General features: G+C 29.8%; 2 protein-coding genes across 2 annotated transcripts; both read left to right on the top strand.

Annotated features, from left to right (window-relative positions):
• Positions 1–6,992: 6,992 nt before the first annotated feature.
• On the top strand, positions 6,993–7,544 carry LOC130939373 (MLP-like protein 43). Its single transcript, XM_057867484.1, has 2 exons — positions 6,993–7,179; positions 7,273–7,544. The coding sequence occupies exons 1-2, from the start codon at positions 6,993–6,995 to the stop codon at positions 7,542–7,544; spliced, it is 459 nt and encodes a 152-aa protein (XP_057723467.1).
• A 9,752-nt stretch (positions 7,545–17,296) lies between these two features.
• LOC130941790 (MLP-like protein 43) lies at positions 17,297–18,421 on the top strand. Its single transcript, XM_057870380.1, has 2 exons — positions 17,297–17,553; positions 17,884–18,421. The coding sequence occupies exons 1-2, from the start codon at positions 17,367–17,369 to the stop codon at positions 18,153–18,155; spliced, it is 459 nt and encodes a 152-aa protein (XP_057726363.1). The 5' UTR covers positions 17,297–17,366; the 3' UTR covers positions 18,156–18,421.
• Positions 18,422–19,147: the final 726 nt, after the last annotated feature.

Here is a 19,147-nt window from a genome sequence, read left to right as displayed (position 1 = left end):
ACTTGAAAAAAATCATAAATTATTAATTACTTGAAAGGTATAATACTATTATCAAATATAAGATACGGATATTAAAATAAAATGATAGCTGAAATTTAATAAGTTAAGATAAAAAAAAAGTTAGGTTTATTTTGTTTTTTTTTTTAAGAATGTAAAATTAAACGTAAAATTGAGTATTCTTTTTACAAGAAAATAACATCTAAGATACACAATATAATTATCAGAATATAATTCTATAAGTCATTACTAATATTTTATATAATAATATAAATATTAAATATGTTATTATTAAAAGAACAAATAATTTTTCTTAAAAATAGACATAGAGATAAATATATAAAAACTAATTTGATAAGTATAAAAACTTGAGTGTATGATATTAAATTGGTTAAGTAAAAAATATTAGAGATCTAAATAATTAAGATATAAATCCATTACATAATAAAAAATAATATATATATATATATATATATATATATATATATATATATATATATATATATATAAAGCTACTAATTACATAATATTTTTTTCTTTAGACATATATCTCATATGTAGACATAATTTTTTAAAATTTTTAGATGATCGAGGCCACAACTATCTCTTACATGTTACAATAAAAGATAAAAATAGAATAAAAATGAATAAAAACTGAAATTCATATTTTGTATTTGACTACAACTCAAATAAAATTGCATATCTACAAACATATAAATTTAAACCATAAATTTCGTTTTCGAAAAAAATAACCTATATACAACCTTCTAATGTGGTATTTCAGTATAAATTTTTTATATTTTAAATTTTAAAATAACAAATAATTATAATAAAAAATTCTATAAAAGCCTGCCAAATTTATACAGTACGATTTCTAAAAATATTATGGCATAGCATTAATAAAATTATTATTTCTCTTTTAATAATAATAATAATATAAATAATAACAAGAACATAAATAATAATAACTATGATAAATTAAAATTAATAATACTATTTAATAATTATTTTTATTCAAAATAAAAATATTTTATTATAAAATTTTAATACTTTATAAATTTATATTTCATATAATTCATATCATAAATATATTAATAGTAAGAGCTCACATAAATATTACATGATTTAGTTCTTATTTTTTTAAATTATTCTCATAATTAATAGTTTATGACCTTTTATTGATCTAACATTATAATAGATTTTCACTAAGGCCCAACCATTAAAGTTTTGGAATTATCTACTTAAAAAACACTAACAGATTTTTTTTCTTAAAAAAAGTTCACATGATATACACATTATTTTGGTAAGTTTATTTACTTTTTTGTCTTTTAGTAATCACTAACAATAGACCCATCACTCTAACTACCAACTTCCACCAAACTTTTCACATGTCATATATTCATTAGTCAGTCAAAATTTAGCCATTCTTAACCACTATAACTTTGGCTACCAAAAACCTACCCTAATTATAATGTACAGATGCAAGTATATAAAGATTTACAGATATTCTCATTAGAAGAAGACAATAACAACACATGTCCATGAGCCATGATAGTGGGAGCAGCGTAGAATTGTGCAGAGAAAGCTAAGGTTTGTGCAGAACCCACCAGAGCCGAACTTCCTACGCTGGAATGGTGGATGGCTCTGTTTGGTTTTTTTTTTTTTGGACAATATTCAAATAGATAGTTGGATCATTGCATGCCTTTGCCTTTGCAATGAATGGGCTCGAGATATATATATATATATATATATAAAGAAAATATTAAATTATATATATATGAGGCAAAAAAATATTATTAATTTAATATAATAAATATAATTTAACCAATATTTAATATGTGATTAGACACTGTTGTATTAATAATAGTTGTATTAATAATAGAAGTATGACCAGTTTATATTGTCAAAAAATTGTAAGGAGAAACTTTTTTAAAGGTAATATATTTTAGAATTTAAGGTTTAAATTTTGGGATTCAAAATTTAGAAAATAGAGGTTAGGAGTTGAAGTTTAGGATTTAGAAATATAAATTATTTTAATATTTTCATATACTACTTTTTGTTTTGGAGTCTAAATTTTTCGGTATCCATCATTAGTTGGTACTATAATTACTGAATGCAAAACTCTTACTCCAGTGTGTTGTATTTCGATGTCTTATTTTTTCTTTTTAAGTTTTACTATTAATTAAAAGAAGGCAAAAGAAAAAGTTACTTTGGTTAGAGTACATGTGGGTACGCTTTTGATGTGAAAATAGAATTGTTGATGCATAGAATATAAATAAGAAAACAGTTGGTCTCTAGTATATTCTGAGTGGAAGTTATGAAATAGTGGAAGAAGCAAGAACGACCATGAGCACCAGTAACCTCTTGAAGACATGCTTGATCTTGTGAATTAAAAACAACACGTGTCAGCATCATATATAAAAAGAAAGTACATCTATATATCTGTATAAAATTGTATCTTTACACTAGAGCAACCCATGTTTAAATTATGTGCAAGTACACTTAAATATATTAACAGGTTAATGTATAACCTGGTCCTAAAAGAATACGCATAAGTAGTCCATTTAATTCCGAAAATAAAGTCAACTACTCTATTTTGGGCGCTGGTTTGTCGAACGCCCTTTATGTTGGATACTGTCTTCACTTGTCACGCGTACGCGTCGTCCACGTGTACGCATGACCCTCGTCATAGGCATTTAGTTAACGAGCACTCAACTCAGCACTCATTCAATCCGAGTACTCATTTCACGTGTCACGCGTACGTGTGATCCTTATTGAATGCGCTCGTTAAATGAGCGTGCAAGCGAGCACTAGTTTGAACGCCAAGTCTCACTTCCAGGAGGCACAATTTCATCCTCACGCGTACGCGTCATCCATGCATACGCGTGGCCTTTATTGTGGGCGCTCAGTAAATGAGCGCCAATTTGAGCGCCCGTTCAATCTGGCGCTGGATTTTCTTGTTACACGTACGCGTGACCACCTTTAGCTGGCGTTGAGTAATTGAGCGTGCAAACGAGCGTCAATTTGAGCGTCTCTTCTCCTAAGGCAGCGCCAACTTCAATTCGAGCGCCTAGTGCTCTGCATGCCTTTTCTCATTTTCCTATCAAGTATTCAAACATAGTGCATCAAAGTAATATATAAGATGATTTAATATACTAAGTGTAATAATAATGCTCATAATCACAACTTCACTTAGTATAATCTATTGCATTATATTCACCTTGTATATTAATGAAATAGTTACAATTTCAACTTATGCTTGAGAATTCATTACATGCAGAATATTTCATGCAATCACTTGTTTATCGACTAAATTTGTATGAAACTTAACTAGCTAAAACTATAGAAATAACAACTAAAAACCACCAATGATGCACATGCATCACTACTTCGGGTGCAACTGTAGACACGAAGCTAAAGGTACCTATAGGTATTGAGCTAGAGGCTCTTGGAAGCCCTACAAATTTAGGATTCTAATTCGATCTTCCTAAACTAGCAACCACATCTCCAATTGTGACCAACAATTCATAAGTTCTCACCTCAAAAAACCAAGGTTTTGAAAATTGATTTGAACTGACTGGTCGAACGATAAATTGATAAGAATAGCGGTTCGGATGGATGGCAAAACTGTAAAATAAAAAAAACCGACATTAAACTATCAAATCGGCCAAGAATCGGTCGGTCAAACCAAACCGCAAATCGACTGGTTTTCTAAATTTAATAAAAACCGCCACCATTTTAATTCCCTAAGCCCCCCAAACCATTATCCAACCTAACCCAGCAACCCTAACTCCACACAACGGCGCAACACTCCCTCCCATCACTCTCAGACTCATCCTTCGTCTCAGTGCCAGCAAGCTGACTCCGTCACTTCCATCCAGCCGCTGGACTGTTTCCGCCATCATCACAAGTTGGAGCTTCGAAGCCATTCTTGCCATCGTGCAGCTCTGTTTCACCATCGTCGCCGTTTTAGCCTTGGAAGTACTATTGTTGGGCTTGCCTCCTGCTTCGTCGCGCAGCTCTATTCCACCTTTGCTGGCGCCAGTTCTGTTCCACTGATCAGCACTATTCCCCCTCTTTCTCAGGTTTTGCTATGCTCTGTTCTATACTTCTAGCTTCTAAGTATTCTTTAACAATAATTATTGAATAATTATTATTGAATACTTTGTGAACTTGTTATGGGTTGAATAATTGTAAATTAATCTGTCGCTGCTTCTATGTGTTTATATAGATTTCGCTGGCTAGTTCTCTCATTGTTATCATAATGAGCTGTTTATTTCTAAATTTGTTTTGGACATTACGGTGATAATCTAAATGTGAATTGAGAAATGTGCACACCTTTTGTGTCATATTCCCAATCTCTCTCTCTTTCTCTCTTATTTATTTCGTCAAATAGTGGCAGTATCCCCTTTTACTTATTCTTCTTTCGTAGGAACGGCTAGTTTTACATTAAGGTTTTAAAATGTCTTGTTTTATTTTCTTGATTGGTAGTAGTACTGTTGTTTTTTTGAAATTTATGATTTATGATTTATGATTTTTTATTTTAATATCATTGTTAAAATTATTGATGAAAATACTTTGTTATGATTTCTAATTTCAATATCATTTTTTAAATTATTGAAGAGGCACAAAGAGCTATCAATTCTGTTCATGTGGAAGCAGAAAATACTGAAAATTGTATTAGTGTTGTCAAGTTAATGGGGGTGTTACAGTGGTATGCTTCAATTCAGTGAATAACTGAAAGTAGTAATAATACGATCCTACAATAATGTTTCAATTTAATGAATAATGCTTGAATACAATAAAAGAGTCGAACTTCACAAAATCTCGTGTAAGAGAATCGAAAATCGTATAAAATAATTTTTTCACATTATTAATATGTCATGGACTCTTAGTTTCTGTACTATAGTACTTTGTAGTTCATCAAAACTAGTTAATTGTTAGATAATGACGCTTGTTAGATTCTTATCAATAAATTTTATTTTTTCTTTCAATTTTGTTTTATCTTTTTTACGTAATACACTAGAATTAAAAAATTATCATCATTAGCTATTGTAAATGTCACTTTAGACAAAAGCAAACTTTTTAAATGTATTTATAAGATTTATCATTTGTTAAATTGAATTACTTTATTTCGTAACACGTTAAGACAAAATTTAAATTATAGTGATTTGATTTATCTATATTTTTTTTTATATGTAAAGCGAATTTAGCTGCATCGATTTACTATGTTACTAAACCTGAATTCATAAAATATTAAATCGAATTGGCTTAATTCTATTTACATAAATTTGAGCTTTTGAATATAAATTAAATTTGACTGATTCGATTTATGTGTAATAAGGCAAATCAAATTCAACTAGTTCGATGTATATTAAATTAAAATAGAAAAGACATGTAACCAAATTCTAATCAGAACATCTCTCTAATTTTAAATTTCAATCATTTTATTAAAATAAATTACTTTAATATGAGTCAACACTTTGAATTAATAATTTATTTTTATATTATTAAAATTTAAAATTTAAAAATTAATATAAAAATATATTTATTAACTAAATATTAAAAATAATAATAAATTTTATTATTCATATAACATTATTCCATAAAAAATTACTATAATAATCGCACTTAATATATATTTCATAACTAATAATTTTTGTGCATATATGCCATAAAATCCCTCTATCCCAAAGTTTAAGTTATTAGGCAATTTAGCGCTGAGTCCAACATTTTTTGGCTTAAAGTATATATACTAGCTATGTGGTCCACTTTTGTCTGCTGAAATTTTTGGCTAATAAAAATCGAACTTTTTAAAGTTCTGAAATTATATCGTAAAACCTTTTATTTCAAAGGTAAGAAAATTAATTAGAAACTAATAAATGATATTATATATAACAACATGGATTCAATAAAAAAAAGTCTAAATTGTCAAAACATTCTACAAAACAAAGCTCGCCTAAATATCAATTATTTTAATAGATAACTGTATATTATTGCACTTAACAATTGTAGAACTTTAATATTATCTTTTTTATATTTGAAAAAAAAATTGACTCTAAAAAAAAGATTTAGCTATTTTGTGTATGTCTTAAAAATATATATTAAAATTATAAATTAAAATTTTTTTATTAAAAATATATAAAATTTAAAATTTTAATGAATTTGTTTTACATTTATTAGAAGATTTTTTTTAATTTTTATTAATAATGATTTTATCATGTGTTCTAAAAATATATGATATCTAGCTAAATCCAAAAAAAAAAAAAATTATTATCACGTGTTAGATGTACCATTATTTAGTATCTTTACCTAATTGCTTAAATTTTTAGGATAAATATTTACTTATTCTAAAAAATCAAATTATTAAATAATAGATATACATAGTAGTTATATACTTAAAAAGACGTATAACTAATAATAATCTTTCTATCCATGGTGAAGGATCAGGCCCATACTTGTGTTGTGAATTGGTAAATTGGAAAAGTAATGTGACCGAGGCATTGCACCAATGGCCAATATGTTGGCATCACAGAAGCCACATCTCAGGTTCAAATTCTAGCTACAGCTGGGTAGTGATAGAACCTTTAGTGTGTGTGTTGTGTAACCTAGGATTAGAGGTTATCTAATCCATTCACCAAAAAAGAAAAAAGAAAAGTAATGAAGAGTAGTCATCTCTAGCTATTTAAACCAGAGAGAGTTACAGCTGTCAGCTAACTAATTTAGTTATCACAAAACTAACCACGTGCTAGCTCTAACTAACAGCAATGCCAATACTCACAAACTAACTATCCACACTTAACTGAAGCTAACCAATTCTGTTTAATTGATTTACTCTATCACATGGAATCAACCATTGGTATTGCAATATAGTCGTCTTTTCCTATATAAGTCTCCATAAGTCTTCAACTTATTCTCCATCCTCTTATTCTAGATCTAGTGATCTCTCTATCTACCTCTCTTGCTTCATATTAATTACTTCCTTTTCTTGAAAGATGGCAATATGTGGTAAAATTAGTGTTGAATTTGCGATCCAAATACCAGCTTCAAAGTTCTTCCACATTTTGGCAAAGGAATTCCACAATATCCAAAACATTTGTGAAAGAGTGCATGGAGCCAACTTGCACCAAGGTGATGACTGGCATTCCACTGATTCGGTCAAAAATTGGACTTGTCACATAGGTAACTAATAATATAAGCTTTAGTTTAACAAACATTATTATATTTATCTTTGGTTATTTATGTTAATTAATTATTGATTGTGTAAAATAATAGATGGTAAGGTAATTACATGTAAAGAGAAAATTGAAACTATCGATGAGGAGAAGAAGTCAATTTCATACATTATCTTTGATGGAGATATCAGTCAGAACTACAAACTCTTTAAGACCAATGTTCAAGTGACTGAGACCAACAATGAGTGTGCTTGTGTTAAATGGACCATTGAATTTGAGAAGATCAATGAAGATGTTAAAACTCCATACGGCTACTTAGAATTTTACGAGAAGGGTACTAAAGAGGTTAATGATCATCTTCTCAAGGCATAGTATAGCTCTCCAACCATTATAGTTAAACACAAAAAAAAAAAAAATCATCTACCTCTAAATAATCATTTATGTTGTGCTTGGCTTGAGGTTAAGTGTGTTTATCTAAATAATGAATTGAATTAGTTTAATCATGGATATGCATTAATTTTTGCTTCATCATCTGCTCATTCATCCTTTATTGGAATGATATTAACTTCTTCATGTATGTTTATGGTTTCTTGTTGAGTAATGAGTATATCAAATTGTAAATGTATAACTAGTAAATGATGTAATGTGTTTATAATTGTTAATGTTACAAGTGTGAGGAGTGCACAAAATTAGTCCTACATTAAAAAAATTAAAAAAAATGATTAATTTTTTACTTTAAAATTTTGAATTGGATGTGATATCTTCTCATGTTCTCTCATTTGTTTAAAATTATTAATTATTTAATTAAGATTTATATAAAAATTTACCCAAAAGTAAACTAAATTAAAATAATATTTTTTTACTGTAACGATAGAGTAAAAGTGAAGCAAACTGATCACATATTTTCTTGTTAATACTTTTTAACTTCATTATTGGCATTGAAGCTTTAGAAGATGGAAAATCAATGTTGTGTGGAATTAAATCTCTTCGCTTCATATCAAGTTCAATATACATGCATTTCCAAAAATAAAAAAAATTTCCAACTTAGTAATGTGTTAAAGAACTTAAACGTTCATTATTACTCTCAACAAGGAAAAAAAAAACTTTTAACAAACCCCATAGACAAAGCAAATGAAAACAACATAAGAATAATTTATTTTTGGCCAAGAAAAAACTAAATGTCTCATTTGAATTGGAGAAAAGATACATACATATGTTAAAGAACACTTTCTTTTAACTAAATTAGATTGCTTTAGTAGTTAGCTCACTAACTTATTTAAATAAATATTGAGAATTCGAATCCCGCCTTATACGTGCAGGCATGCAGCAATCTATATTTTTCAAACTATAAATTCTACTTTTTTATTTCTCCTTTTCTATCTTCTTCTTCAACCCTGTTTTTCCTTTTTTGTTCCTTTCGAACTTTGCATTTTCCTTTCTCTTACCCACTTTTTCTTTTCTTTTCAATTTTTTCTCTCCGAATTTTTTATTTTAATAAATAAATAAATTATAATAATTATTAAAATAAATAATTTAAAAAATATTTACCCAAATAAATATCTCTTTCTTATCTCATTTACACTGTAAACGAGATAATTTTGTATGTATCTCATTTACCGTATAAATAAGATAAGACAAGTGGATGAGAAACATGTATATCTCATTTACAGTGTAAACGAGATATATGTATATCTCGTTTACACTATAAACGAGATAAATGTATTTTTTTTAATTTTTGAAAATAATAAAAGATATTAATATTATCAATAATCCAAACTTTTAAAGTGCAATTAGTACATAAAAAGGTTGGTAGAAGAAATTAAAATGGATATGTTTGATCAATTAGTACTCGAAAGTTTGATCAATTCTGAGCTTGAAGAATAGCCATAATGTCTTCTTCCTTGTCATAAAGAACAACTCTTGATTCCACTACCAAATCCCAAGGCACTCTGTTTTCAACCAAATCGTCTTTCCAACTTCCTCCTTACTTTTCTAGATTCGGCTCACTATTTACATCCTTTCCAAAACTTCCACAGTCCTCCAAGTCACTATTTGTGTGAGCATTTGTACCAGCATTAACGAGCATCATGGTCATCTTCTCATTAGAATGTGTCCGCATCCCTATCGCAGTTTCTTTTGTCGCTATATTATTTTTCGCACCTCCGACAGACCTCAACCCGGTGCATATTGGTTCAACGGTGACTCGATGAGGTTCTTGCTCTTTACTACATACCACACCAGTGTACTCTAGAACTCCACACAGTCATTGTCATTGTCTGTCGGTCTTCTCGCCCCCTTTACTGCCTCTCCCCCACCAGTCCCATTGGCCATATATTGAGTCGCGCTCTCCACATCCCCTGCACAAAAGCCAGACCTTTCGACCTTCCTCCTCCTCAATATGGCAGTATCTCTGTCACACCCCCGCGATGACCACCAACACAGCCTTATGGAGACGCAAGACTAAGTACTCACCGTCGCATGTCACTGCAGCAGCATCGTCATTGCATCTGAAACCATGCCCTTCTCCCACAAAAAACGGCGATCCTCCCCTACCCGTATCAAGCTCCTCTTGGTGTCGTCTGGGTAAGCTTACTCTTTCATCGCTACCTGAATGAGATCCCATAGAATCTGCACAAACTAGAACTACATTTCGAATTATAATTATTCGTTTTCTGTTTCAATAATCCGTGCTGCTATTCATCTAAATCCGCAATGGTAATGACCATTCTACCCTCATCTTGATCGTCCTCCCGTGAACCCTGGGTCATCATCTCCGCCGCCATGTCCCAATGCACCTTCATCGGTTCATTACGTGCTTCAACATTTTTGGTGTAGTCGTGTTCAATAATAGAGATCCCTTTTGTTACTGGTTCTATTGTCTGCACGCTTTGCAAGCAATCCTACCTGGACACATGATTTTTCCCACAATCAAAGAGCCCTTCCGCAAAAGAGCTATTGTTATCTGCATCCTTCTTATCCTGCTTCGCCTTGAGATCGACATCCCTCCTATATTTAGACTCTCCCACATAAATCTCTTTAGTCTGCAGCCGCATTCGGTTCATTTCATTTATTGCTTTCAAAGAACCTCCTTTTGTAGTATACCGTATGAAAGCAAACAAATGAATTTTCTCATATCTTTCCTTGCGAGACAGATATATGTCATTTATTCGCCTTGTCCACTTAAACAAGTTAAACAATTATTTCTTCGAGACATTTTTCTGGTAAATTATCCACAAAAAAATAGTGAAAGATTCACTCTTTCCATTTCCAAACCCGCAGATCTTTTAGGTGAAAAGGTTGCCTAACTCTAACATTAAAGGAGTTTTTTTTTTTTTATGAAAATACTTATAGATAAGGAAACTACTTGAGTTTAGTGAGAGAAGAGAAAAAATTTTACAATCACATTCTATGAAGATTTAAGAACTAACAAAACTTGCACATGTCTATATTTCTATTAGTTAAGAATTTTTGTAATCAAATTTTGTACTTATTTTTAATACATACTTTAATGTAATAAATATCTTTTTTTTTTAATTTAGATCTAATATTTTCTCTTATAAGTATTTTTAGATTTTTTCTAATGAAATAAAAAAAATCATAAACTATAAACTCTAAAGATTAAATAATAATAATAATAATAATAATCTTCCCTTGTATTTTTCCTCGCATGTATTTTTGGGCACATAAGAGAACCGAAGCCCAAAATAAAACACACAAAATGAAGAGACCTAATAATCCCTCTGGGCATTGCCGCATTGCATAGCCCCAAAATCAGTTCCCTCTAAGTGGCCATGTCAGTTTTCACGAAGAAAGTTGGACATGTTTTGGGTTTGCGTTTTTATTATTTCAATTTTCTTTTTACTTTTTATTTTTGGTTTTAAGGATCAATATTATTAAAAAACTTAAAATCAAAGAAATTTATCTAATTCAAACAGTAACATCCTTAAAAAAAATTTGTTATCAAGTATGGTCTCTCACAATACAACATTTTTTTATATATTTTTTTCAATTATACTAGGTGTATATTAAAATTAACCACAAAAATTAATTATTACAATAAAATACATATTGAAATATAAAATATACATTAAAAATAAATTAAATCTGTTCTTGTATGGATACCTGATGGGAGAGCTCGGTCCCTGGGAGTCGACGTCGAGTTGTTATCTTCGGTGCCGACCTTTGAGCTTTTGTGGAAGTCCGAGTTTTTCTCCAAAGAGATGTCCAATTGCGCAGAGCGTGAGTAAGGAACAAGGGGGGAGTGTACCTGCAAAGGCACTCCGAAGATTAAGTCAGTATTGAGAATTCAATGTATCCTTTGAAGATAAAATATCATACCTTTATAGGTGAGATAAAATAGGTCGGTTATGTTTCTATTGATCATCTGAATTGAAGAGCAATTAATAGGTTTTAACAAGTGATAATGTCTGATTGTAACGTATAACGCCGAGTTATAACGTAAAGTGCCGAGTTATGGTGCATAATGCCAAGTTATTGTATATAATGCCGAATTATGACATCGGATTTGTAACGGCCGTATCATAGCCCCCAAGCTTAGCCTGGCTATATTTTGATAAAGCAGGTTGAGTTTTTTTAGTTATAACTCGACGATTTGAGTTATAGGTATGGAGCCCTCAGATCAACTTACTTTATTAAAATAATGAATAATTTGAATTTTCAGACGTAATTTGAAGTTAACGTGCATTGGAAAGTGTAGTAGTCTTGTCATTGATTGTGCCTTTGATTTTTCCAATAAAATTTTGAACCGTTGATTTAATAGATGCAACAGTTAGGTTTTTTCATGGAAACGAGTAGTTAATTTGAATAGTTGTTGAGACGATGTTGATAAAAGTGAATTGGTTGGGCGAGAATATTGAGTTAGTTCACTGTTGTTGGGTGATTTGATTGAGTTTGATTGCGCATGTGTAAACGATGCGACTTTGAATTGAAGAGTTGTCGCCAATGGATAAGTATTTTTACTTGTATGATATGTGATTGAGTTTGTTGACTGTTTATAGTCATAGTTCAGAATTGAAGACTGAGTTTGATTGCGCATGTGTAAACGATGCGACTTTGAATTGAAGAATTATCACGAATGGATAATTGATTGAAGATTGTGTTTGATTGCGCATGTGTAAACGATACGACTTTGAATTGAAGGATTATCACGAATGGATAATTGATTGAAGATTGTGTTTGATTGCGCATGTGTAAATGATGCGACGACTTTGAATTGAAAATTTATCGCGAATGGATAATTGATTGAAGATCGTTGATAGTCATAGTTCGGAAGATAGTTGATATAGATCTGATGATAGTTGATATAGATTTGACAAAGAGTGATAATGATTGATATAGAGACAATAATGATTGATACAGCTCGGATAAGTATTGATATAAATCTAAAAACAAAGATAATAGATATAGATTTGAAAATAGAAAAACAGATATAGGTCAGCGAATAGGGATAATAGATATAGGTCGGTAAATAGAGATGACAGATATAGATCGGCAAATAGAGATAACAGATATAGATCTGCAAATAGAGATGATAGATATGGATCGAAAAATAGATATAACAGATATAGATTGGCAAATAGAGATGACAGATATAGATCGGTAAACAGATATAACAGATATAGATCGAAAAATCAGATTTAGATCGGCAAATAGAGATATCAGATATAATTTGGCAAATAGAAATATTAGATATAAATTGACAATTAGAGATAACTGATAAAGATCGGAAAATAGAGATAACAGATATAAATCAAAAAGTAGAGATGACATAAATAGATCGGCAAATAGATATAACAGATGTAGATCAAAAAATCATATATAGATAAGCAAATAGAGAGATCAGATATAAATTGGCAAATAGATATAAGAGATGTAGATCGAAAAATCAGATATAGATCGGTAAATAGAGAGATCAGATATAAATTGGCAACTAGAGATAGCTGATAAAGATTGGCAAATACAGATAATAGATATAAATCGAAAAGTAGAGATGACATATAGATCAGAAAATCAGATAATAGATATAGATCGGCAAATAGGGATAACGGATTTAAATCGAAAAATAGAGATGACATGTAGATCAGAAAAATTGAGATAACAGATATAGATCGGCAAACAGATATATCAGATACAAATTGAAAAATAGCGACGACAGATATAGAATTAAAAAATAGAGATAACAGATATAAGTTGAAAAATAGAGATGACAGATATATATTAGAAAAACAGATATAGATCGACAAATAGATATAACAGATATAAATGGACAAATAGGGATAACAGATATAAATCGGAAAATAGAGATGATTGATATAAATCGGAAAATAGAGATGACTAATATAAATCGAATAACAGAGTGACTGTTATAGATCGGCAAATAGAGATTTTTTATATAAATCGGCAATTAGAGATGATTGATATAAATCGGACAATAGATATAACATAAGTTGACAAATAGGGATAACAGATATAAATCGGAATATAGAAATGATTGATATAAATCAGAAAACAGAGTGACTTATAGTTCGCAAATAGAGATTTTTTATATAAATCGGGAATTAGAGATGATTGATATAAATCGAACAATAGATATAACAGATATAAGTTGGCAAATAGGGATAACAGATATAAATCGGAATATACAGATGATTGATATAAATCAGAAAATAGAGTGACTGTTATAGATCGCAAATAGAGATTTTTGATATAAATAGGGAATTAGAGATGATTGATATAAATCGGACAATAGATATAACAGATGTAAGTTGGCAAATAGGGATAACAGATATAAATCGGAATATAGAGATGATTGATATAAATCAAAAAATAGAGATGACTGATATAAATAGGATAATAGAGATGACTGTTATAGATCGGCAAATAGAGATTTTTTATATAAATTGGCAAATAAAGATGATTGATATAAATCAGACAATAGATATAGATCGGCAAATAGAGATGACTGATATATAAATTGAAAAATAGAGATGACTGATATAAATCGGCAAATAGAGATGACTAATATAAATTAAAAAATAGATATGACAGATATAGATCAGAAAACAGATATAGATCGGAAAAACAGATAAAGATCGACAAAACAGATATAAATCGACAAAATAGATATAGATCGAAAAAGCAGATATAGATCGAAAAAGCAGATATAGATCGGCAAATAGATATACCATAGATGAATTGAAAAATAAAGATGACAGATATTAATTGAAAAAGCAGATATAGATTGGCAAATAGATATACCAGAGATGAATTAAAAAATAGAGAGAAAAAAGATATAGATCGGAAAAATAGATATAGATCGGCAAATAAATATACCATAGATGAATTGAAAAATAAAGATGACAGATATTGATCGAAAAAGCAGATATAGATCGGCAAATAAATATATCAGATTATTTGAAAAATACAGAGATGACAGATAATGATCGAAAAAGCAGATATAGATCAGAAAAATAGATATAGATCGGCAAAACAGATATAGATCGGCAAAACAGATATACCAGAGATGAATTGAAAAATAGAGAGATGATAGATAATGATCAGAAAAACAGATATAGATCGAAAAAATAGATATAGATCGGCAAAACAGATATAGATCGGCAAAACAGATATATCAGAGATGATTTGAAAAATAGAGAGATGACAGATAATGATCGAAAAAACAGATATAGATCGGTAAATAGATATACCATAGATGAATTGAAAAATAAAGATGACAGATATTGATCGGAAAAGGAGATACAGATCGGTAAATAAATATACCAGATGATTTGAAAAATACAGAAATGACAGATAATGATCAAAAAAGCAGATATAGATCGAAAAAATATATATAAATCAGCAAAACAGATATAGATCGACAAAACAGATATACCAGAGATGAATTGAAAAATAGAGAGATGACAGATAATGATCAGAAAAACAGATATAGATCGAAAAAATAGATATAGATCGGCAAATAGATATACCATAGATGAATTGAAAAATAAAGAGATGACAGATAATGATCGAAAAAACAGATATAGATCGGCCTTTTTTGGGCCTTAATGATTTACTATATGACCTTTGTTTACAAAGGTGCAGGTAAGTTTGAAGCCATTGGAAGGAAATGGGGCCTATAGAAAGAAGGGTGTTTATTTCGAGGCCCCACGGTGGGCGCCAATTGTTCTTGTATGGATACCTGATGGGAGAGCTCGGTCCCTGGGAGTCGACGTCGAGTTGTTATCTTCGGTGCCGACCTTTGAGCTTTTGTGGAAGTCCGAGTTTTTCTCCAAGGAGATGTCCAATTGCGCAGAGCGTGAGCAAGGAACAAGGGAGGAGTGTACCTGCAAAGGCACTCCAAAGATTAAGTCAGTATTGAGAATTCAATGTATCCTTTGAAGATAAAATATCATACCTTTATAGGTGGGATAAAATAGGTCGGTTATGTTTCTATTGATCATCTGAATTGAAGAGCAATTAATAGGTTTTAACAAGTGATAATGTCTGATTGTAACGTATAACGCCGAGTTATAACGTAAAGTGCCGAGTTATGGTGCATAATGCCGAGTTATTGTATATAATGCCGAATTATGACATCGGATTTGTAACGGCCGTATCAAAATCATATATGTATTTATAACCAAATACATGATAACTAATTTAATAATTGATTGTGATGTGCAAATAGTATTTTTTTAAATCTTATTTAAAAAGTATATGATAAATAATTTCACTTGATAATATTATTTGAAAAAAAGATTGAAAGGATTTAATTTCTGAGAAGCTCAAGTGGCCATGTCAATTATTTCATGAAGAAAGTTGCATTGGACATGCTGAGTGTGCAACTTTTTTAATTTGTTTAAATAGGTCATTGATTTTAGGAATGATATTATTGAAAAAATATTTTAGAATAAAATGAATTGATCTAATTCAAACTGAAAATTTTAAAATTTAATTTTGATCTCATATTTAATTTAATAATCTTATTACTTAGTTATATTTTGTTATTTTAAATTAATAAACAGTAACACATTTACTCTGAAGAAAATAGCAATACAAAAACTGAAAAAGGGGAAAATCCACAGCCTCATATATAGTCGTACACAACACATGCATAGCTAATACATAACAAGGGGCCAGCACGCGTGATTTTATTTGTTTTAGATTCTGCATCGTAAGAAAGTCTTCAATCATATTTTTGTAGATAGGGGTGAGGGAGCAGCATTCAATAAGTGCTAAATCTCATCTTCTATTCTGAATATTTCATTGAATTCATGTGTTTATATGGATAGAGTCTTATTAATGGGTGTGTTAAGAACGCTTAGCTTGTTAAGATTAACATGGTTTAAACAGAAAATCATTTTATGAAAAAGGGCTAGTGAGTATGTTAAGAACATTCGTTTGTCTCACTTTTTTTTTTTTTAATTACTACATAATTTTAGCCATTTTTTCGCTTAATATCCATACAAATAAAAAATACCATACATTCATATACGTTGATAATAAATTATCTAAAACCTAAAACATAGTTAATAAATCTATAATAAAGTGCATAATATAAATTCTTTAAACTTAGTATACTAAACAACAAAAAATAGTTAGACGAGCTAACTCGCACCTATTTAATTTGAATTTATTTAATTTGTTAGTTATTTGAACAGAACCAAATTGACCTACTTTTAAATAATAAGATATGATTTTACTAGTTTGACTTATCCTTTTTTACAGGTGAACTGAGTTGATTTATGAATCACAACTCGTTTTAACTGTAACAGTTTAGATCACTTGATAGCATGATATTGTCCGTTTTAGCATACAAGTTCTCCTGGTTTTGTCTTTGACAATAGAGATGATAGCTGAAACTCCTATACTCACTCGTCAAAACGCGTCATACTAAAGAGAGGTATCCACACCCTTATAAGGCATGCTTCGTTCCCTTCACCCTTATAAGGCATGCTTCGTTCCCTTCCCAACCGATGTGGGACCTTACATTAACCAATCTAAAATAGATGACATAAATAATTACATATAGCTAAAAGTCTTTTTTTTCAATCAATGATTGATATGGCAACATAGTATTTTTCTATATAAGTCTCCATAAGGCTTGAATTTGTTTCACAACCTCTCATTCTAGATCTAGTGATCTCTATCTCTACATTATCTCTTGCTTCAAACATGGCAATATCAGGTAAAATTAGTGTTGAAGTTGTGATCCAAGTACCAGCTTCAAAGTTCTTCCACATTTTGGCAAAGGAATTCCACAATATCCAAAACATTTGTGAAAGAGTGCATGGAGCCAACTTGCACCAAGGTGATGACTGGCATTCCACTGATTCGGTCAAAAATTGGACTTGTCTAGTAGGTAATTAAGCTTTTTTTCATTAATAGAAATTATATTTGGATTATTTTAATTGTAAATGAGAGATTCATTTAGAAAAGCTAAAAGATTAATGAAATTCGTCTTTCTAATAATTTTTTTATATGAAAATTACTAAAATTTGTATGAAAATATTGATTATGTTATTAATATTTTGATATTTAGAGAGTCAAACTTTACTTATAAATAATTAATAATAAATTTTTTCAACTTAAAATGATAAAGTTTTGGTTATAATCTTTTTTTGTTGAAGTAAGATATTTTTTTAACTTTGGTTATTTATCTTAATTAACTAATTATTGTGTAAAATAATAGATGGTAAAGTAATTACATGTAAAGAGAAAATTGAAGCCATCGATGAAGAGAAGAAGTTGATTAAATACAGCCTCTTTGATGGAGATATCGGTCAAAACTACAAACTCTTTAAGTGCAATGTTCAAGTGACTGAGACAAACAATGAGAATAGTAGTGTTAAATGGACTATTGAATACGAGAAGATCAATGAAGATGTTAAAACTCCATACGGCTACTTGGAATTTTTAGAGAAGGGTACTGTAGAAGTTGGTGATCATCTTCACAAGGCATAGCTCTCCAACCATTATAATTAAAGGAAAAAAAGTATATCATCTATATCTATATATGAATAATAATTTATGTTATGTTTGGCTTGAGGTTAAGTGTGTTTATCTAAATAACGCAGTGGTGCAATCATGGATATGCATTAATATTTGCTTCATCACTGTTAATTCATCCTTTATTGGAATGGAATTAACTTATTTCATGTAATGTTAATGGTTTCTTGTTGAGTGTACCAAGTTATGTATACTAAAAGGATATTTTTATCCATTATTCATGTGTGCCTTTTTTGTTTAGGTGGTTTTGTATAACACTCGAATTGGTTTTTAAATAATTTTAGATTTTAGACACTTTGACTTCTAATAAATTTTTATCATTTTAAAAAATCTCCAAACGTCAACTTTTTTTTGTTAAAACAGTTATTGTTTTATGTTATTTCAGCAGTTTAATTGTTATTATATCCAAAAATAATAACTCTAAAAGATATCAATCTTAAATCTAATAGAGAGTTTATAAAAGAGAAGAGAGAGAATAATGAAAAATAATAACTCTAAAAGATATCAATCTTAAATCTAATAGAGAGTTTATAAAAGAGAAGAGAGAGAATAATGAAAAAGAATAATAAACTGTTGTTAAATAAGCTTACACAATATAATTATATTATTACTGATGGTTTCAGTGGCTAAGAGAAGGAGGGTTGAATCTTAGCTCCCTTTTTGCTTGAATACACTTTCTGGTCTTTGAGGAGACTTTTTTGTTTTTGTCTCGTCCCTAGCCACGAGACTTTTTGTTTTTGTCTCGTCACTTGGCGCGAGATATTTTTGATTTTGGCTCTTGTACAACAGAAATAGAAATGGAGTAGTAGAGAAAGAAGATTACACTCAGATATATCCTGGTTCAGTTGCTAAGTGCAATGCAGCCTACATCCAGTCTCCATCACAACAATGATGAAATTTCACTATAATCATCAAGATTACAAACTGTAAAGTGCTAACCCAACTTA

This window comes from Arachis stenosperma, chromosome 7, assembly GCF_014773155.1.
Source record: "Arachis stenosperma cultivar V10309 chromosome 7, arast.V10309.gnm1.PFL2, whole genome shotgun sequence".
Taxonomy (NCBI): Eukaryota; Viridiplantae; Streptophyta; class Magnoliopsida; order Fabales; family Fabaceae; genus Arachis; species Arachis stenosperma.
This window is presented reverse-complemented; position numbering and strand designations above follow the sequence as displayed.